At 59.2% G+C, this 21,679-nt stretch overlaps 1 protein-coding gene across 1 annotated transcript in view; it reads left to right on the forward strand.

The window, feature by feature from the left end:
- The first annotated feature begins 21,038 nt into the window (after nucleotides 1-21,038).
- The window catches only part of SDK2 (sidekick cell adhesion molecule 2), a 48,190-nt gene continuing 47,549 nt past the window's right edge, over nucleotides 21,039-21,679 (forward strand). The window contains exon 1 of the mRNA XM_062010738.1: nucleotides 21,039-21,117. Coding sequence (XP_061866722.1) covers nucleotides 21,039-21,117 — 79 coding nt within the window. The remainder of the gene's footprint in view (nucleotides 21,118-21,679) is intronic.

Genomic DNA, 21,679 nt, shown 5'->3' on the forward strand with positions numbered 1-21,679 from the left:
ATTTAGTGCCCAATTACCTGGTGGGGAGGAGGGTGTCTGCATGCACTGAGTGCCATCCCAGCAGGGCAGTGGGTACCAGGGATGCCACCAGCTGCCTGCCCCAGGGCTGTCTGCACCAGACAACTGCTGCCTGCAAAGCTCCTGCAGAGGCTGTGCCCAGGGTGGGGGGGACGTGGGACTGGTGTTCCTCGGGGCTCATGCCCAGGGGACAAGTGTGGGTGCTGGCATGGGTGCTGGTGTGGATACAGGTGTGGGTACTGACACTGGTGTGTGTGCTGACATGGGCATTGGTGTGGGTACTGGTGCTGGTGTGAGTACTGGGATGAGTGCTGGTAGTGGTGTGGGTGTTAATGTGGGTGTTTGTGTGAGTGCTGGTGTGAGTGCTGGCACTGGTGTGGATGTTGGCACTGGTGTGAATGCTGGTGCTAGTGCTGGTACTGGTATGGATGCTGGCACTGGTGTGGGTGCTGCCACTGGTGTGAGTGCTGGTGCTAGTGCTGGCACTGGTGTGGTTGCTGGCCCTGGCATGAGTTCTGGCACTGGTGTGGGTGTTGGTGCTCATATGGGTACGGGCACTGGTGTGGGTGCTGGCACAGGTATGGGTGCTGGCATGGCTTTTGGCACTGACATGGGTGCTGGTGGGCAGCAGGGTGGGGAGGGTTAAGGCTTCCTCCATTAGGCTGCTGGGGAAATAATTAAGTGCTAACTTGTCATTTTTTAATGAAGTACCAGAGCTGGAGATTTATAATTGCTAATGAGCCAGAATGATAATTAGTTGGTTTTTAATGAGGGCAATGATCACTCGAAGGGAGAGAGAGAGCCAGGCCCCATTTTGGCCTCATTTCTTGTGTGCTCATGTGCTGTGTCCAGCAGCCCAGCCCAGCCCCAGCCCTTGGCACTGGCCCTGCCAGCTCTGTGCCCGGCTCTGGAGCGGTGCCACGGTGCCACGCTGGGTGCCACAGCCCCTGTCCAGGTACCAGCTTCTGTCAGGGGGAATATTTGGATGCCAAGGGCATCTCTGCACAGCCACCTCTTGCATCACAATGGCTGTGGGCACCCCAGGGATGAGCCCTGAGCTCTGGGGTGTCCGTATGTCCCCGCTGCCTCCCTTGGGCATCGCTCTGCTCCCCTGACCCCCGCTGCACTCACAGCCTTGTAGCCCACTCCCATGTCCATCCACTCCCAGCACATGTCCCCACACCCCCTCAAAGGGTGACATGGGTAAGGCAGACCTGGAGGACTGGCCACCCTGCCTGGGGACACCTGAGTGCTGTGTGACCTTGGGCTTGTCACCCCTTCTGTGCTCCCTGCCGTGGGTGCAGGTGCTGGTGGGTGTTGATGGCATCCTGAGGGAGGGTGATGTGTATGGGATCAGAGGGCAAAAATCAGACAGCTAATTAGGTAATTGTGGGTGATTATCTTTAATTAGAGAAAGAGAGGGGTGTGAATCAAGAGGATGGAGGCTGCCAGGCCCAGGGAGGTGCTGAGCTCCTGATTGGCCCCAGCTATGGAGTCCCAGGATCAACGAGCCCCTTGGCCACCTTGGCCCCTTTGAACACCTGCCTGCTCTCTCTCTCAAAACCCTCCCTAATTGCAGCAGGAACCTCGAGAGCTGGCAGTGATTGCCTCTGAAGGATGCAGAAATCAAGCAGCAGATGAGGGGAGATCTCTGTGATATTGTTTCAAAGAAAAATTAAAGACAAAGAGCAAAAAAGAGCAGAGATAGGAACAGCTGAAGGCAGCAGCGTGGCTTTGTGCTCTGCCTTTGCTACAGAGATAAATAATTCAGCCATTCTGAGGGATCTTCAGCTTTCTGAAAGCATCCCCCAGCACGGGGCTCCAGGAAGCTGATGGTGTTGGTTCCCCCAGATGCTGCTGGGTTCCCCCAGGAGAAGCACCGGGGCTGAGCTGGGACATGTCCCTGTGGCAATGCCAGGGTGGTGTGTTCCTGGAGCTGCTGCCCAGCCCCATCACCCTGGCATCACCTGGCACTCCATGCTGTGCCACCAACGCCACATCATGAGCCACCTCAGAGAGCAGGAGGTGCAGGAGAAAACCTGCTCCAGGGAGCCCTGTCAAACCAACCAAGGCTGTTATTTCTCAAAGGTGTAATTAAGCTTAATTGGCAGTTATTAAATGGTGATGGGGAAGAGGCACAAATGGCATCAGCTGCCCCCAGCAGCAGAGGTGAGTGGGTCCCAGCCCTGGGCCCTTCCTGAGCCCCTGGAAGCAGGCAGTGCCTGTTCACGCTGTGCTGGGTTTTGCTGCTTCACAAGAGCTGAAACTTGACCTTTTTTAATATACAAGGCTGTGATTTTGGAGCCAGGAGCAGCTCTGGAAGGAAAAGGTGGGAGTGAATGAGATGGGGGTGAGGGAAGGGGAAGGAAAAGCAGCACAGCCTCCCAGCAGGGTTGGTTTGTATGGTTTTGGCACCCACAAAAGGCTGGGGCTGAGATGTGGCTGGGATGCTCAGAGGAACATGAGTGGGATGCAGGAGCCTGTCCTGGCATCACTGAGGTGCAGGAGGCTGTCCTGTATCAGTGAGATGGGGGAGCCTGTCCTGGCATCCATGAGATGCAGAAGGCTGTCCTGGCATTGGTGGGAGCCTGTCCTGGCATTGATGGGATAAATGAGGCTGCACTGGCATCAGTGGGACGTGAGAGGCTGCGCTGGTGGGGCAGGTTTGAAGGATGGGAGGCAGAGGATGGGCTGGGCAGAGGGAGCCTGCTTGGAAATTGCAGCCCTGTGCTGAGCTGCAGATGAGATGCCGATAATTGCACTTTCTTTTCTTCCTTTCTTTCCCTTTTCCCCCTGCTGAGCTGCAATAATTGGGTGCTGTCGCCCGAGCTCATCCGCTGCCGACTCCCTCAACGGAGCTCTGCAATTAACAAGCGTCACCCTGTAATAAAGCCTTTAATATCCACTTTCGCTGCTCATACTGTAGTTGCTCAGCCCTGTTCCTACCCCCGTTATATCCCATCCCCATCTCCACTCCATTCCAGCCCAGCCCCGTCCCATCCATCCTGTCCAATCCCAGCCCAGCCCATCCCCATCCCATCCCTGCGGAGCCCGACAAGTTCTGGAGGAGCAGGACACACCTTTCCCCCAGCTCCCTCCCCTCCTGAGCGCAGGAACGGCTGCTCAGGCCCCGGTGCAGCCGCTGCCCATCCCCATCGCCCATCCCCATCGCCCCTCCGGCGGATGATGCTCAGGCTGGAGCGGAGCCCGGCACGGGGCCGTGCACAGCACCGCTGCACAGAGACCTCGGGTCCTATCCTGACCCACTTTCCACAGCAAAACCTAGTCTCCGGCAGCGTTTCAAAGGCGGCTCCCGCCTGGGAGCCCTGCACGGGGCCGGAGTTCCCAGGGTGCTTTCTAACAGCCGCTCACAATCCGGTAATTATGGGAGAAATAATAAATGTGTCAGTCCTGCCAGGAGTATTTTTCCCGGGCGCGAGGGGAGAGCCCCACGTCGTGCCTGTGCTCACGTGCATGTTAATTAAGCGGGTAAAAAGCTCCCCAGCCCCGTGCCACGTGCATTATTTATGAACACCTCGGGGCGGGGGTGACTTACGGGCTCCGCTCGCTGCACTGTGCTCTCCCCTCTCCCCCTCCCAGCTGCCGTGTGGCGGGGTCTGGCGGGAGCACAGGAGTCGGGACAGGGGTGCTGGGAGGTGGGGATGAAGTAGCTGACCCCGTGGCTGCCTGAACTCCCCCCACAAGGAGTCTGGGCAGCAGCAGCTGTGGTGCCCCCAGCTCAGAGTGGCACCTGGGGCTGCCCAAAGTGCTGCTTCATCACTGGGAGACACAGGAGAGATTGGGATGGTCTGGGAATGCTTAGGATTGATGGAATGGGATAGGATGGAGATGGGAATGGGATGGGAAGGGGAGTGTGAATGGGGATGGGGATGGGAATGTAATGACATAGCATAAGATGGGATGGGAACGAGGCTGGGATAGGAATGGCAATGGGATGGTGACCACAATGTGGGACTTGCCCTCCCTTTCACCTCCCAGGACCACCAGCACAGGATGAGGCTGCAGCCCTGTGCCCTGATGAAGTCAGGCACAAACACTGGCCTCAGCTCTCCCTCTCTGGGCAGTGGGCAGCCTGAGAGCCCTGTGGCAGGTGAGAGGAGTTGGATGCCACTTTATAAATCATCGTCTCTCTTTATGGATGGAGTTTTAACCTCCCTGTCTTCTGCCTGGGGATTTATTAGCAGTTTGAGTTCCTGCAGCAATAACTCACCATGCTCTCCAAGGTGGGTGGTAGGGCTCCTCCACACCCTCAAGCAGGCCCTTGGCACTCTGGCAAGGATGAGGCACCTCCTCATCCCCATGTCTGGGTACCCACAGACAGGGATGCCCCTGGGATCCCATCCTGCAGCATTGTCTTTACTCCAGTGCCATTCTGACAAGCAGCTGGGTCTCCTGCCCACAGGCAGGGATGGGGGCTGTAGGTAGAGCTGTGGACAGGGGTGGCTGTGCTGGTGCTGCCACCACCATCCCCAAAGTCCTTGTCTCAGCCCTTTTGTGTTCCCACACAGACCTGACAGCCCAGGGATTTTCATTCCCCAAAGGATTTTGTTAATTAGGAGGCTTCACAGCTGGCTATTGCTCACACCCACTCATCCCCAGCTCTGCAGGGCTCTGCCCACACACCCTGCCATGGGGCTGCATCTGAGCAGGAGCATCGTGGTGAGGAGGGGGCACAGACCCTCTCCCCAGTCCCAGCACAGGGACCTTGTGTCCCACAGGGCTGAGCCTGAGGAAGAAAGGCTGTTCCTGCCCCCTGAAGTTGCCTTCCCTGATAAGGTCTGTGCTAAGACGATTAAGGACAACTTTAGTGACGGGTTTTATAATCCTGCCTGAAAGAGGAATGTGTCACTGCCTTCATTCGCCCTGCCCTGTCCCTCCTGTCTTCAGCAGGGATGTTCCTGCCCAGTCACCTCCTGGTTCATCTCCTGGTTCTTTGGCTGGGGCTGATTTTGGTGCTGCCCTGGGGCCGGGTCTGGTGCTGGCAGTGTCTGGATGGCACCCAGTGTGGCAGCAAGCTGGTGGGCATCCTCCTCCTGGTGGGTTTCAAACCACCCAGAGCACCAGGGGCCAGTGGCGACATGGCATGGGCAATGTGAGGAAGGGCAGCAAAGGTGCTCACTGGCATTGAGTAAGCACTGTGTGTACCCCCTGTGCTTGTGCTGTACCCACCATCCCTGTGCTGTACTCTCCATCCCTGTGCCATGGCTGCTATGCCTGCACTGTACCCACCATCCCTGTGCTGTATCTATTGTGCCTGTGCTGTATCCACTGTGCCTGTGATCCTGCCATCCCTGTGCCATACCCAGCATGCCCATGGTGTACCCACTGTGCCCATGGTGTACCCACTGTGCCCATGCCATGCCCACCACACCTCCCCTCCCGCTGCCCATCGAGCGCGTTGTGAGGCAGGAACCGATCCCCGCTGCTCCCCTCCTCGGATGGTGTAACACCACCCAACCCCTTTCCAGCAGATCCCAAACTAAATCATTTATTCTTGACAAAAATCCAATAAAGAGCTCAGGCCTCTCCCCAGGCAGATAAAGCCCAGATTAACGGGGCTGCCTGCAGCAAAAGAAGACGAACTGCTGGGAAGTGAGCGCCGGGTGCCGAGGAGCCTCCTGCCACCTTCTTGCTTTCCCAAGGCTGCTACAGCTCAGGGTTTTATTACAAAAAGCCACCTAAGTCTTACAGGCTAATCCCTAAATCCCAGCCTAGGCAAATGGGGGATGGATTTTGTAAATTGTGCCCTTTACAAATCTGATTGAACTTTTTTCTTCCCTCCCGCTAGTTCCATTTTCTTCTCCTCCCTCCTCCTCTCCCAGGGGATTTTTCTTCTCCTTGGGGACCACGATGCCTTTTGGTGGCTGTGTCCTGGCCCTGTTCCTTCTCTCTTTGCAGCTCCTTGATGGTGGCAGTGCCATGGCAGCAAGCTGGGACTGTGGCAGGGGTGATGACTGGGGCTGGGGTTAGGGATGGAGCTGAGGACGGGGGAAGGGGCTGTAAACACCAAGCCCCATGGTGACCCCTCTTTCTTGCCTCAGCCTCATTTTACAACTTCCTGCATTCTCTGTAGTGCCCTGAGGTGTTTCCAGGCTGGTAGGGGGCAGAAATATCTGTGTGCCCATGGGGATGGGTGTCACCCATGGGTGCTGGTTGGGACAGGGACACCCGGGCTTGGGCTGCCCTGAGTTGATGTGACCAGGAGCTGGGATCCAGGGGAAGCTGCTGGTGGCTCAGACAGGGACTGTGCTGTCTTTGGCTTCTCCTTGGAGCCTGTGGAGGGACTTGGCTGCCTGGCTGGGCTATAAATCCTGAGTGTCAGATGTGACTCTGGCCAAGAAGTGTGGAGCACCGCCAGCACCTGCACAGACACCCTTGAGCTCCTTGGGGTACCACCAGGACCGAGCTGGGAGGCCTGGAGATGGGTTTTCATTCCAGCACCCCTTCAGGGTGAGTAGCAGCTCAGTGTTGCAGCACATTTCTGTGCAGGATGAGCATAAACTCGGGCACGTCTTCCCTCCCTCCAACATTATTTCCTGTTTTCTGTAATTTAAACAAGATGTTGCTGCTGAAACCCTCTCTCTCTTCTCTGTTTTTCCATCAAACTGTTCTGCAGAGGAACATCTGGCAGCAGCTAACGAAGGGGCTTCTCCTGCCTGTCATGGTGGAGACACTGACTTGCCCACAGCGGCCAGGGGCAGCTGGCAAATGGCACCTGGCAGCACAGGGCCTGTCATCCCGAGCTGCTGGGTGACACGGCTGGCAGCGAGGACAGGGACCCGCCAGCATCCTGCCCCACGTAGCAAACAGGGAGCTGGGGAGAGGAGAAACATCTGCCACGTCTTTCACTGGACTCTGTTCCACCCTGAGCTGCTCTTGCTTTCAGTTTAAGGGTAAAGCTGAGGCTGATGGAGACCTGGGATCAGAGCCCAGCTCTGAGATGGGCTCCAGCCCTTGGTGGCTGGATATGAGTCCAGATCTCTGCTGGGGGGCTCAGATCCCCCCAGGCTGGCTCAGCAGCAGCAGTGGTAGGGGGTGATAGCCCTGAAGTTCCCCCTCAGCCTGGCCTGGGCTGAGCTCTCACCAGGCTGGATGGCCTCACCCTGTGAGATCCCTGACAGGATGAGTTCACCATGAGACCCGGGGGTACCCGAATAGCCCTGGGAGGAGGCAGGGCTGGGTTAGCACCCAAATGTGCACTGAAGGGCCCCTGAGCTCCTGCTGGTGCTGACTGTGTGGACAGCGGGGGGGGGGGGGGGGGGCGGGCAGGCCGTGCCTCAGTTTCCCCAGTGCCACACAGGTCTGTGGTCAGGGCAGCCGGGAGCCATCCAGCCCTTCCTCCGCTCCCACAACCCGCCCCGGCGACCGAACGCGGGTGTTCCATGTGCTGGGAGCCGGCGCTGGTGGATGCGAGGCGGTAACCATGGCAACTGCCAGGTTTCTCTTTCCTTGCCCTTGCCAGTCACCTTGAGATGCCACCACGTCCCGGTCAGCAGCCGGGCAACCCCCCGTTCCCCCCTGCAGCTCTCGTGGTCCCACTGCCCCAGCTGCCCCAGAGGGATGCGGTGGCACAGGGGAGAGGAGGGCATCACCATCCCCAGCTCAGCTCAAGGGCTACATCCAGATGTCCACCAGCACCCAGGTTGTACTGGGGCTCCCCTCACCCTCAGGGATGCCGTGGGGTGCAGGAGGGAGCTCCACACCACGCCGTCACCCCATCTCCAGTGCTGGCAGCATCTCTGCCCGGCAGCGCCGGCGGAAGGAGCCCCCCGGGGCTCACAAAGCAACATCTGCAAGCTCTTAACCACGCAGCCGGCCCGGCCCTTCCCGAAATAGCTCGCTGGGGTGGGCTCCCGTGCCAGCACTGATGTCATTTGCTTTTATTTCCCTCCTGTCTGCTCCCTCCCCGCTGGAACCACAACTCGCTTGTCAGCCGTGGGGCTTTGCTGCCGCAAGCCCGGGCTGTGCCGGCCCCAGCGGGGCACTGCTGAGCGGCGGCTCCCGCTGCAGAGGGGCTGGAAAGCTCCCAGCGATCTGCCGCTTTCCCGTGTCCCTCGGCAGAGCCAGGACGTGCCCTTGTTTCTCCAGCAGCGGGGCTGTTGTGGGGAAATTGGGGGAAATCCGGATTGTTGGTGGCTGGCTGCCTCGGTGGGGTGGGTGCAAGTGGGGAGGGGCTGTGAGGTGGCAGCCCCCAAGGGGGGGTCTGAGGCCTCCACACCTCTGGCTGTACCCTCACTGCTCTGGGAACTTGAAGGAGAGGGGATTATGTGCTGGCTGTGCCCCAGCACGTGGCTCTGGCACCACAGAGCTTTCTGACAGGGTCATCACCAGGATGGTTCATCACCCAAAGCCTTGGGCAGCTCCTTGGGCTTTGTCCCGTGGGCTGTAGGCAGCCCCAGCCCGTCTCCACACACAGGGGATTAACCTGGCCACGGCCATGGAAGCGGAGCCGGGCCGGCAGGGAGCCAGGCACAGGCAGGAACAGGCCAGCTGGCTGCAGCCCCTCGCTGGCTCCAGCACCAGCACACGCCTCTGCAGCAACGTGTCTGCAGCCGCAGCCGCCCGGCTCCGCGCAGGGCTCAGCCCCGTCCCTCCCACCACCTCCCCACCAGCACCACGGCGCCCCACTGCCCGCGCCCAGCAGCTGCCCTGGGCTGGGGGGATGGAGGTGCAGGCATCCTGAGATGGAATTCATGGAGAAAACACAGACTGACCTTGTCCTCTGCATGGGTTCATCAGGAGGACCTGGCCAGGGTCCCTCACAGGGAGAGCGGCGCAGCATCCAGGCGTTGCCTCTGCCCCCTCTCATCCATTTCTTAGTGCTGTGAATGGCCACTGCAGCTTGATGTGCCCTTGTCACCGTGTGTGTGGCCCCAGTGCCACCAGGGCAGCTCAGGGGAGCTCAATCTGGGCAGAGACTAGATGAGTCTTGTGGGGCTGAGCAGCACACAGGGTCTCAAGGGGAGGGGACACTCTGGAGTGACTGCCTTTGAGTTCTTCCATCTGCAAATGTGCTGTCACAAAGGAGCCCATAACTGGGGCTCTGGCTAGGCCAGGCTGCTGCCATGCTGTACCACAACAGGCTGCTCTGCTTTGCTTGGCACAGGCTACTAGGTAAAGGGATCACTTACAGTGACACGAGCTGTGGGTGAGTGCTGCCTCCCCCTCCCTGCCAGCACCCCAAACTGCTGCAGGGACATGGGGTGCAGAGGAGGCAGAGTCGATGCATCTCCATCTGTCCCACAACACAGGGGAGCATGTGGTGAGCTGGGGTGATGGGGATGTGCAGAGATCTCATCCTCCACCATCACCAGTGTCCTCACCGCGCTGGTGCCACCGGGAGAGCCGGGCACAGCCGTGTCCTGTGCCGGCCGTGGTGCTGAGCCCCGCAGCCATCGCCGCCGCCGGAGCCACGGCCGTGCTCATGAATAAATGAAGTGGGAGCGAAGCGTCTGCCTAATGGCACGGTGACAAATGCGCACCGAAACCGGAGGGAAAAGAGAACGATTTGAGGAATTCAATTATTTAACAGAAGCTTGTCTCTGGCATGAAGCGGGGAGCACGTGCCAGCGCTGCCCCGGGCTCCGGCTGGGCATCCTGGGGCTGGGCATCCTGGGGCTGGGCATCCTGGGGTGCCCCTGGGACACGGGGTCTGCAGGAGATGGGGGATGGGTGAGGGCGGCACCGGTGCGTGGTAGGGGGCAAGGGAGAGTCATTTGCACCTCGCTGGGTTGGCGGTGCCCAGCCTGGGAAGTGCGAATGGACTCGGCGGGAGCTCAGCGCTCTGCAGAACCCCCGAGCGCTCGGCTGAACGCGGCGCGGGGCCTCATCCTGCTCGGCTGGGAGCCGTGGTGCAGGACGGCTGATCCAGTCCGAGTCATGCCGGGGTTTAATGTCACACGAGCCAGGACCAGACCTGGCAGAAGGGAATATGCATCCAAAATTAAGTCAGTCCCACTGTCCCCAGCACCCACAGACGCGCGTGGCCGTGGCCACATCTGCGTGGTACAGAGGGCAAGGGGCACCGGCTGCCTGTCCTTGCTGCCTCGTCTGGGGTTCCCTCAGTGGGCAGCAGCAAACTGAGGTCTCAGATGTGTCCAGTCCTCCGTTTAGGGCTTATGTTGGCTGTGGGGACTTCCAGCTCCATCCCCCGGTGTCCTCGCCGCCGTCCTTTCCCGGAGCCGCGGGGCTGTGCCACGTCCTTGGCCGCGGCTGCCGGGGGGCGAGCCCAGCCCCGCGGAACAGGGCACATCAGCCTCTGCCAGCCACGCAGCCGGCGGTGACGGAACCTGGCAGCGGACGCGAGCGAGGGGAGGCGGGCGGGCGCTGGCAGGGCTGCGGGTTCCCGCAGCCAGCTCTCCACGCACGCCCGGCTGCTCCCCGCGCTGCCTGGGGACAGTTCGCTCGCAGCTCGCATATGCTGCGAGGCGACGAGCTTTATTCTCCTCCAGCCTCCTCTGGCTGACAGCCGGCGAGCGGCCGCGCTTGGGCAGAGGCTGGAAGCGGGATGCTCCGGTGCGGCACAACCCGCGCTGCCTCCGTCCCTCCTTTTCCCCCGCAGCTCCCCGGCACGGTGCGGTGCCCGGTCCCCGGTGGCACGCTGGCATCCTCTACACTTCATCGAGAAAGCAAACGTGAGCATGGCGTGGGCATTCTGAGCAGCACCCACCACCGAAGCAGGGCAGAGCATCCCACCCCTCTGCCCGTCCCAGGACAACAGAGAACGTTGATGGGAGTTTAATTACTCTGCAGCCCGTTCCTCTCACGGCCACGGAGCTCCCAGCGCCGCTGCCCCAGCCCGGTTGCTCTCAGCAACTCCAAGCCCTCGGCCCTGATGGCAGCCAGAAGGCAGCGGCTGGTTGCCAGGGAGGCAGAGCCTGGCAGCCGGGAGCCGTGCCGCAGCCCGTGCCAAGCCGGGGAGCCGCGGCGCTGAACGAGCCTCTGCTAATCTGTTGGGCTGTTCTCCACGGGAACGGCCGGGCTCGGGGATGCCGGCGGCTGCCGAGCCTAAACCTGGTGCTTCCTGGTGTCCAGGATCAGTGTCTGGGTTTCTGGGGGGTCTCAAGCTCCCTATGCATTAGGTGCCACCTCGAAGCTCCTCGGCCCCAGCCTCCCCCTCCCTGGGGTCCCTGCAGAGCTGCAGCCAGTCAGCGGCTGCTTGGAGAGAAGAAAAATCGCAGCATCAGTCAGAGCAGGGAGCGAGAGCAGAGCTGGGTGATTTAGGTGACTGGTCACTGCTATAATGGATGATGAGCTGCAAGTCGAGATGACACGGGCTGGTGTTTGTTTGCACAAAATACCTTATCTACAGAGGGGATCCAATACCCAGGGAAATGATGGATCCCCCTCACCACAGCTGTGTGCTCAGATGAAGGAGCTTTTGAGGGAAGGCAGCGGCTTGGCCATGAGTTACTGGCTGGTGAGTGCTGCTCCTGGGCCCTCCCAGCCCCCTGCCCTGGAGCTGAAACCACTGGGCAGCAATTGCCTTCCAGCTTCCTTCTCCTTTCTCCCAAGCCTGAGGCCACCCATGCTGTTCCTCATCCTCTGAACGAGTCCTTGGCTGTGGCTGAGGGAGACAAGTGCCGGTGTGATGGAGAGAGGCCGTGGTGCTTTCAGGGACAATTCATCACCGTGAAGATAAAAGCAATATAAAGTCCAGGGGCAGGCTGGGAGCCTTGTGCCATGGCTGGGACAGCTGGGTTTGCATCTCTCTGCTCGTTTTCAGCAGTGCAAAACTCCCAATGTGTTACTAAAGCCCGGGAGCTGCCCTCCATCCCTGAGCCCTCATGCTCACGTACCAGAGCCCAGCAAATGATTTACACAGAGATGATGGACGACCTGCTTTGCTCATCTAAGTTTGCAGCTAATTCTGTAGCTGAGATGTCTCTGCAGAGAGTGGTGCTGGCTGGGAGGAGGGGAGTTCCAGGGCTGCTGGATTGTGCTGCTTGGGACGTGGCTGGGATGCAGCAGCGATGTTTAGGTGCTGGAAGAGTCTTTTTTTCCCCTTTAGGTCAGGGTGTTTTTTAAGCAGCCTCACAAATGGATCCCTCATGACCCATCCCCTGCCATGGGTAATGCAGGTCAGTGGATCCCTGGGTCCTTGGCAGGAGCAGGGGCTCTTCCTTGTGCAACACGTGTGTCCAGAGCCCCTCTGTGCCTGCACTCACGTGTGTCGAGCTTTGCTGTACACGTGGCTGTGCATCAGTGTTTCTGAGGGTATACACTCACTCTCACTGTATATATGGGTGTGCATAGCTTTATGACAACTGAAATGGAAAAGACAATTGGATGTCAAAACCCATCCAAGGAGCCCATTTATACCTACTGACTTTTATGGGATTCCCACTGATTGATTCAGGCCCCATAAAACTTCCCGCAGCAGCTCCCAGCCCTCCTGGCTGCTCTTCCTCTGTTCCACAGATTGGCTCCTCTGCCTGCAGCTGCCTTGTATCCAGCACCTCTGGATCTGCAGCTTCTTCCCAGCTGCCCACCAGAGCCACTCTGGGTGAGGGTTGTGTGGTGGTGCCATCTGTCACTGTCAGAGCAGCGCTGGGACGGGGCTGGGGCCAGATCCTGAGCTTGGTGGGATGCAGTGAGGGTGCTGACGTGCTGGAAGGTGGAGGTGGAGGGCAGTGGGGTGGCACAGGGCCATGTGAGGCCAGTGGCATGTGCCAGAAGGATGGGGAAGGTTTCACCTGTGACTCAGTGTTAACCACTGCAGCTGCCCTCGTGTACCATGGGCAGCCATCAGCTTGGGGAAAGCACAAGCCTGTGTGTTGGCACGATTCATCACCACCAAACCTGAGCAGGTCCCTGGGAGCTGGTAAAGAATGGGACAGGGATGAAGGGCTTTCAGAGAGTTCTGGAAGCTGTCGATCTCACCAAGGGCAGGACGTGGGCACCGGCCCTGGCATGCAGCAGTGTCCAGCAGCAGCCAGGCTGAGGGTGCAGCTGCAGAGATCCCCCTTGGCTGTGCCAACAGCACCGGCACTGAGCAGTCAGGATCAGTGTCTGTCCTGGCAAGGGCATGGCTGGGGGCTGGTGCAGGTCACTGTGTCACCAGGAATCACACAATGATAGTGCAAATCACAGGCAGATGGGTGCAGAGCTCAGCACAGCCCGTGGGACTCATTCAGCGAGTGCTGGCCCAGCACCCATTGCACTGTGTGTGTTTTGGGGGGGAGGAGTCTGTCCCGGAGGAAGGTGACAGAAAAACCTTCCTCAGTATCCCTGGAGCCACCAGTACTTGTCAGGGCAGCTCAGCCAGTGCTCTCCTTTCCATGGCTGAGCACACTGACCTTTCCCAGCGCTCCCCAGCTCAGCCCCCAGCGCTGCTCCTGATGGGAGGTGGGGAAGAGCAGCTGCAGACGGGCAGCCCTGGACCCTTCCCCCCACTCCCCCCCAGCCCTCTCCTCTGCTGCACTCATCCAGCACCTATTAATATTTATACCTTTGGGTATGCACAGAGAACTTGAACACAATCAGGACCCATTGCACAGCACCACATCCAGCCCAGCCCCTGCACGCTGCTTTGCCAGGGGACTGCCCCCCTGCCTCCCTCCGAGGCTGAAGGCTGCAGAGGTCTCTTATCCTGGTGCCTTTTCCTTGTTGCAGCAAAACCTGCTCAAAGAGGAGGAGCTGTGTGTCCAAGTGCAGGGCAGCTGCCTGTCAGTCCCTGCACTGAGCTCAGGAAGCCGAGGGCTGCCCGAGCCGCTGCCGTGCCCGGGGCACAGCGTGTGTGGGTGGCAGGGGAAGGGCAGCGCAGGGCTGGGTGTTCCCACCCCCTTGTGTAAGAACCAATGTTCCTGTAATAAAGAATTTAATAACCCACTGTGCCTGTGTGGATAGAAAACTCATTTGTTTAATAGGCAGCAGTTTGGCTTTGTCATGTTCATTTAGGTTTTAATGACGCACAGTTGTGCCAATATTGATTTTAGCTTATAGGGACTCAAAAAATTTACTATCTGGAATGATCTGAAATGTAGCAGTTGCATGTGGCAGGCAGGAAGATGGATCTCTCCTCCTCGCTGCTGGCTGGGGCAGCAGTGGCACAAACCCTTTGTGAAGGGCTCCCCCTGACCCTGTGCCAGTGCCAGTCTCACCCACGGCATGTGGCATCAACTGGCACTGCCGTGCCAGACCTCACCTGCTCTCCCAGCCCTGGGGTCTGGGGAAACTGAGGCACGATGAGTAGCTCCCCTGGGCCAACCTCTGCCTGCTGGGTTGGGCTTGGAATTGGACCCCACTTCGTGCCCACGAGCACAGTGCAGTTCCCTTTCAGGTCTTGCTGCTGCTAACAGCATTGATTGAGGAGCTGGTCATTGTTTCTCCCTAAAATGTCCCTGGGGCTTTGTGGGAATAAATGGCTGGTGTTTAGGGGAAAGGACAGGCTGGGAGAGCCCCACAGCCCCCTCCCTGGGTGCCCACTCCCCTTTGCTGGTTCAGCAGCAGTGCAGTAACTGGGCACCAGCAGCCTGTGCTCCCCCTTATTCATTATGCAAGTCTGTAAATACATTATTTACTCTTTCTCCTACTATTGTCCATTATTTATCACCTAATGCTGTAGTGCTGGAAATTAGTGCAGCACCTGGAGCAGCCTGTGCTGGGAGCCCACCCATCAGGTGATGGAGAGTCCCTGCAATGTGCCAGGCTGGAGAGCCACGGCTGGGGCTGAGCCAAGGAGACACAGGGGGCAGGATCAGCCTCCTCTCACCCTCCTTATGGCCCTGGGGAGCAGCTGATCACTGTGGGGACATCTCTGTAGCTTCTTAATTGTAGCTTCCTAATTATATCCCATCAGGGACCAACATGTGCTGCAGGTGGGAAGGGGGGCAGTCCCCAGTAAAGATCCTGGCACACTGTTGGGGATGAGGCTTCCCCCTGAAACAAGCCACGAGCTGAGGGCTGCCACCACTCCCTGCACACACCTGGAGGGGATTAACCTACAAGTGGATCAAATCCACTCATTGAATGCAGAAGAGTTAAATGAGCCTGACCTGGCTGAGCTGGAGTTAGTGCCTGAGAGTTCTGTGTTGCTCCTGTGAAGGGCTGGGGATGCCTGACCCTGCTTGAGGAGATGCTGTGAGCCTGTTGGGAAGAAGCAAGAGCAAGCTGGTACTTTCTGTGAGGTATGAGCCATAAGCATTGCTCCCCAGGGGCTGGTAAGATGGGCTTTGGGTTCTACCTTTCTGCTTCAGATGCTTCTCTGAGCTGTGGGGTGTGAGCAGTGCCCAGGGCTGCAGTGGGTACATGTGTATCTGTGTGTGCTTCAGGAGGGTGGTTGCAAAGGCAGAGAGAGCTGCTGGGGAGAGTGTGAGCAGGTGTAAGTGCTTCTGAAAAGTGAGTCCAAGTCCTTGGCTTTTGGGTCTAGAGTGCCCAGCAAAAAAGCCCCTCTGAGGATCAAAGGGTGTGGGGAGATGGGGATCAGAAGTGTGGCTGTTGCAAACACTCTGGTTGAGGGGAGTGGAAATGGAGGGGGACTCCTGGCATCCCCCAGCCTGGCTCTGATTGTATACAGGGCTCAGCACTGAGTGTCTTTGAAACCTCAACTCCTGGAAGCATGTGATTAAGTGTGAGTCTTGGATCTGGCCCCCAGCAACCTTGGCTGGTCCCCAGCTGCTGCCCTGGAACTGCTGGGGAAGGTGGCCTTTAAATGTTAAGGAATCATGTGAAAATGAGCCAGAGCCTTAGTTTAAATTTTTAATCTCCTGATTTAAAACTCAGCCTTGAGGTCTGGCCTGTTGCTGAGGGGCTGGTGCTGCTCAGGGGGTGCTCCTGTGGTCTTGGGGCATGGGACTGGCACTGAGCTCGCTGCTATGAAGCCCCTTACACAGCAGAGCCAGCTTTCCCTGTGGCCCACCCTGGGGGCTTCTCTTGGCTCTTTCCAGCCATCAGGAAAAGCAAAATTCAGCTTTGCAGGGTGGTGGAGGGGTGGTTGGTGTGTCCAGGAGCTGTGGGGCTGCTGGTTCCATGGCTGCAGCCTTGGTTTATATGTAGGAATGAGTCTGCTCCACAGTATTTGTGGCCTCAAAGATGCTCTGGAGGAGGATTTGTCTGTGGGAGCCCCCAGCTGAGGAAGGGCTGTGGGTGAAGAGCAGCAGGAACAGCCCCCTCACTGTGGGGCTCATGGACCCTCTTGCCTGGAGCAGCCCAGGGGGATCCAGCTAGGATCTCTAACCTCCTGCTTTTTGCACGGGGGAGAGGCTCCTCCCTGCCGCTGCCCTGAGCTGCTCAGAGCTGTCTGCACTGTGGGGAGCCTTAGAAAAGCTTCCTGCTGGAGTGAAGGCTCCTGCTCGTGGCAGCTTCCCCAGCAGAGGAAGGCTGCTGGAATTAATGCCTCCTCCTCCCTGCACCTCTGGAGGGAAGAGTGTGCAGCCTGCCTTGGGGTGCTTGATTAGAGGTGGTGTAGAGCAGTGGGCTTGGGAGTCTCCAGGCTGGTGGTGTTGTGTGGCAAAGCTTCATGTCTGGGGGGAATGAGGGATGGTTGGGCTCAGTGGAGATGAGGCTGAGCCCCCTCAGTCCCCACATCCCACCCTGGGGAGGTGGGAGCATTGAGCAGGCCTGACAGTGCCATGCAAGCAGGGTGCTGCTCCTGGGATGCTGCTGCTGCTGTGTCCAGAAACATGATGGGCCTTAGTGAGGGATTCTGGGGGGCTCAGGGCTGCCCAGGAGCCCCCCCTCTGCCCCAGCAGCTCATGGAGTACTTGGACCTGTCTGACTGTGGGGGGGCTGGTGAGTGCAGAGGTGGAACAGTGGCAAACAGCCACGAGCCCATCTCCCTGGGAAGTTTCTGGCCTTTATTGGCTTGTTCCCAAACTGCTGCTCTCCAAGGACAGAGCCAGATCCTGCTCAGAGAGGGAACCCCTCTAACCATTACTGGGGGGATGCCCTTGCTCTGCTCTCAGCCAGCTCAGAGCTCCCCAGCACTGAGCATGGTCTGGCTCTGGGCTTAAGGGAAGATCTTAATTGGACAGAGATGCTCCAAGCAGCTGATGCTGGGAGAGCTTTGGGCTGGGAAGAGGAGCAAGCAGTGCTGGGAGGAAGGAGAGCTTGCTCCTGTTGCTATTCTTTCTCTTGGTATTTTATTTTAGACATCAAATATTTAAGATGCTTCTGTTCTGAGCTGGTTTGGAGGCTCCTTCCACAGCATGCAAGGGCAGCTTCAGCCCTGTTTGATGCCTTCCCTTGAAGGGCAGCTTCAGTTCTGCCAAAACCAGAGCATCTGCCTGTGTGTGGCTCTGCCTGGGGGCTAGGGAGGATGCCCATGGCCAAGGGCTGTGGAATGGCCATGCACATGTCTCTCCCCTTGCCTGAGTTCCAGGGAGAAGGGAACTGTCCTAAGCCTGGCTTTACAGAGAAGAGTTAAGGGATTACAAGGGCTGCTTGTGGCCTGCAGCACTACCCTGAATTAACCTCTTCCAGGAGAGCAGATGCTTCTGGAGAAATTAAAAAGCCACTTCCAATCTTAATTACAAAAAAGTATTGGGGAGCCTTGCTGCAGCCAGGCAATTATCCTCACCATTAGGCACGTGCACCTTATTGCTAGTCTGGGTAGGTCTGGCTTCAGCTTCTGCCCGTGGGAGCTTGTTATACCTCTGTCTGTGAGGCTGCAGAGCCTCCATTATCCAATTTCTCTTCCCAGTGTTGGTGCTGACAGCCTGTGGTTACATCTACCTCCTCTCCCCTTTGATAACAGAGAAGGACTGAGCTCCAGGAGCCCCTCACTCACAGGCAGTGCTTCCAGCCTCAGCTCTCCTTGCGCTCCCCAGCCCTCTCCTGGAGCAGCGTGCTGGGAGAGGGCACAGTGCTCCCCGTGGGATGCTGACCTAGTGCTCAGGGAGCAGAGATGCTGCTGAGAGCGCCAGTGCCTCTTCCAAGGAAGAGGAGGGACACAGGGGATGGCTGAAGGAAGCTCCTGGCTGTTGTCCTGCAGCCCTTGGATAATGCAGATGGTCCCCAAAGCTTCTGACATCCCAGCAAAAGACTTTTGCATTTCAAACAAAGCCTTGATCTTTTTTTGGAACTCGCCTTGGTTTCAAACAAGAGTTTTTAATTCAAGCCCAGCAACGTATTTTGGGTTTGACTTTGATGTGCCCTCTCCAAGCATGAGGCAAAATAACAGCCTTCAAATCTCCAAATAGGCTCGAGGTGGCTTTGTGCTGCCCATGGGGCTGTGGTGGCTGTGCATGGCCAAGCCCTGATGAGCTGAGGGCTCCAGCTGTGGTGGGGGATGTGCTGCTGCCTTTGGGGGGCTGGAGCCCCATGCACAGGGGGCTGGGGGTTTTAGAGAGGCGCTGAAAAGCCCCAGCCCTGATGTGCACTTGGAGACTTGTACATCTTGACCCCTGCCAGAAGAGTCTGAGAGGTGAGAGTTGTGTACCTTTGGCTTGCAGCTGATCCTTTTGTGCATATCCTTGTGACTCCTGGGGTAATTCAAAGTGGTGCTGCCCCAAATCACTTGGGATTCTTCCTGAGCTGTGTGAAGCTGCTGGAGGATCAGGCCAAACCTCATGGGAGATGGAGAGATGCCCCATGTGGGGTAGGGATGACCCAGCAGCATGGGAGAGCCTCTCTCTCTGTCCCTTGTGCTGGGTCCCCACTGCTGGCTGGGGCATGTCCTCAGAGTCATGGGGTGGGTGCAACCAAAGCCTGCTGCCCTCTGTGAGCCCTGGGATGTGCCATCAGTGTACTGGGGCAGCTCTTGGCTTTCCCACCCACTCCTGGAGAAGCTGTGGTGTTGCCTGCCGGGACTTGCTCCTGCTGGGATGGATTTGGGCAGAGGAGAGGCGAGGAGCTGGCAGGGCTGTGCTGCCAGGGCTGGGAGGGAGGATATGCTCTGGGGGGAGAGCTGCTGCGAGATCAAAACTCAAGCAATCTGCCTGGGTGACTGTGGGGAAGCAGGTACCTGTGCAAGTGGGTAATAAACAGCTCACAGCTTGGCAAGATTAATTGCAATAACCATAAATCAGAGCAGGTACCAGGGGCAGGTGCTGAATTTATAGCCCTGGAGACAGGAATTCCTGTTCTTTATGGAACAAAGGCCTGATCCCACAGGGGCCTGGGAGCGTGCTGAGCGTTATCCTGCCTGCTTCCCGCTGCAGCACGTGTTGGTGCCTGGGGAGCAGCGGGGTCCAGGCTTGGTGCAGGGGGCTGAGCTCCCTCCTGGCAGGGCAGCCTCTCTCCCTCTGCTTGTTCCAGCTCGTACTGGGAAACACCTCCTCAAGGGGCAAGCCGGGATTGCAGCCTCCCACAGCACATCGATCCCCGTCATCTCTGTTGAGAATGCCAGCCACAGAGCTGATTAATGCTGGGGTGGGCAAGTGCTGGGTTATTGTTCAGTCTCTCTTCAAGAGGTCGATGGGAAATTTGGCAGTAGCTCTCCAAATACACAACGTGAGCACAGACACTGTCCCCCTGAGGGCTGTGCATGATTTACACGTGAGTGTGGATAACCCCGTGGAAATGCACACCAGTGCATGGGGGACTAATGCACACAGTTGTGTCGATGCCTGGGGGAAGAGTGCTCACTCCATCCCTGCCCTGACTTGATCTGGTGCTGTTGGGCCTGGCTTCAGGCTAATCTCATGCTTTCATTTCACCCTGACCCTTGTAGGTGCCTTGGCTCAGGAGTAACTGTGTGTGCTCAGGAGGCTGATCCAGCATTCAGGGGGTGTAGTACCTTCTGTGCAGATAGTGTAGGTTCTTGGGTGTTAATGCTTGGGAGCAGCCGTGGCTGAGTGGTTCTCCCCCAGCAAACACAAAGCACTGTCCCAGCATAAAGCACAGATGCCTTAGGTGGATGTGCATTCAGGGCTTCATCCTTTTGGGAGACTGGGCCTTGAGGGATGGCAGGATCAGGCCTGGGGAGGTGGTGTGTTATCTGGGAGGCCCTGCTGGCTCATCTCTGGGGTTAGGGCTTCTGGGTGTGTTTTGAAAACCTTAAAATGTTTGCTTTGATAATCCTGTGGCAATGAGTTCTGCTGCTCAGCTACCTCGGGGACATGCTGTGTCCTCTTCCCAGTGACTGGGTGCTGATGCTTTGAGTGCTGATGGAGGCGGAGGCCGGATGACTCCAGATGCTTGTAGAGACTAAAGCTGCAGAGAGGAGCTTCTGCTTCTACAAACAGGAGCACCGGGAGGGTTGGGAGGCTCCGCACGAACCGGGGACGGGCGGAGAGAGGGTTGGGGGGAGGTGGGACGCGCCCGCTCTCCCCGCGGCTCTGCGCAGCCGGCCGCGGCCGCTGGGTAGCGCTCGGAGCCGCGCCGTCTCCCCGCCTCCCCGGCTCGGGCAGCCCCCGGCTCCGCCGAGCCCCGCCGCCGCGGCTCACTCGGCGTGAGGAGGAGGCGGCAGCCGGCCGGAGCTCCGCAAGGGGACGGCACGGCGCCGGCAGCCCGCCCGCCGCGCTCCGCCGGCGGCTCCGAGCGGGACCCCGCGCCGCCCGGCGCCGCCGCCGCACTTTCCCCGCCGAGGCGGCGGCGGAGCAGATTCCGCTCCCGCTCCGTCGCCTGGAGCCGCCGAGGCGGAGATGTCCCCAGGCAGGAGCTGAGCGGTGGGGAGAGGCCGCCTGCCGACCCCTCGCCCCCGGACCCCAAACTTTTGAGCGGCGGCGGCGCGCTCGGCTCTGGCTTTGACGGGGGCCCGGTCCCCACGGTGCCCGGGCGGGCAGGAGGGGCCGGGGGGGGCGCGGAGCCTTGCGCTTGCCGTCCCCTTCCCTGACGCGGGGCGCAGCGCTCGGGGAGGGGCTCGGCTGCTGGCCCCGCTCCGCATCTGAGGGGTCCCGGCTCCGTTCGTCCCCGAGGAGGCTGCACATGGTGGGGAGCTGCCCGCGGATCCCCCGCCGGCGAGGAGCCTTTCACTTCATCGCCTTCGCCTCCCCACGAGCAGGGTTGCCGCGGGGACCGTTGCGCTGGAGCCCGGAGGACGCCCCGGTGCCCGAGCAGCCGCCCGGATTATAAAGTCGGGGAAGTTGTCCTCCCTTCGTCCCCGTCTCGGCGGAGCCATGGCCCGGCTCGGGAGCTGGGAGCTGCTGTGCTTCGCTGTTCTCGCCTTGCCCGGTCCTCCGGGAGCCGGCGCCCAAGGTAGGGGAGTGCGGGGGGGGACACACCGATTTGGATGCTGGGGATGGACCGGGGAGGGTCGGTGGAGGGGGAGTTTCCCATCGCTGTTCCCTCAACCCTTCCGGGCTGAGTAAGCTTCGTGCTAGCCGGGAGGGGGGAATGGGCACCGAGGCAGCCCCGGAGCTGCTGTTGGGGTGGGGAGGGCGGGCACAGCATCAGCGGTAGTCAAGAAGCGCACCCGGAGCTGGGGCCCGGAGTCCGGGAAGGCTCGGCAGGGGCAGGAGCTGCTCTGCTCTGCCACCTCCTGCCCCATAACTGCCTCCAGGCTGGGGATGGGGGTGGGAATGTTGCTCTGAGGATGGGGTGGAGGTTGCTCCGAACCACTTTCGGGAGGCTGAATGTCCGCCGATGGTTGTGGGGAGTGAAAGCACCCATTGTACCCTCTCCTGGGGAACCCACCCATTGCACCACAAGACCCCCGGTGCAAGTTTGGAGAGCTCTCAGGAAATGGCTCTTGTCTTCGTTTTGGTCCTATCGACCTCCAGGGGGTTGAGGCCGGAGGGGGGTCTGCAGCCCTGAGCCC

The sequence above is a fragment of the Colius striatus genome, chromosome 18 (genome assembly GCF_028858725.1).
Source record: "Colius striatus isolate bColStr4 chromosome 18, bColStr4.1.hap1, whole genome shotgun sequence".
Lineage (NCBI taxonomy): Eukaryota > Metazoa > Chordata > Aves > Coliiformes > Coliidae > Colius > Colius striatus.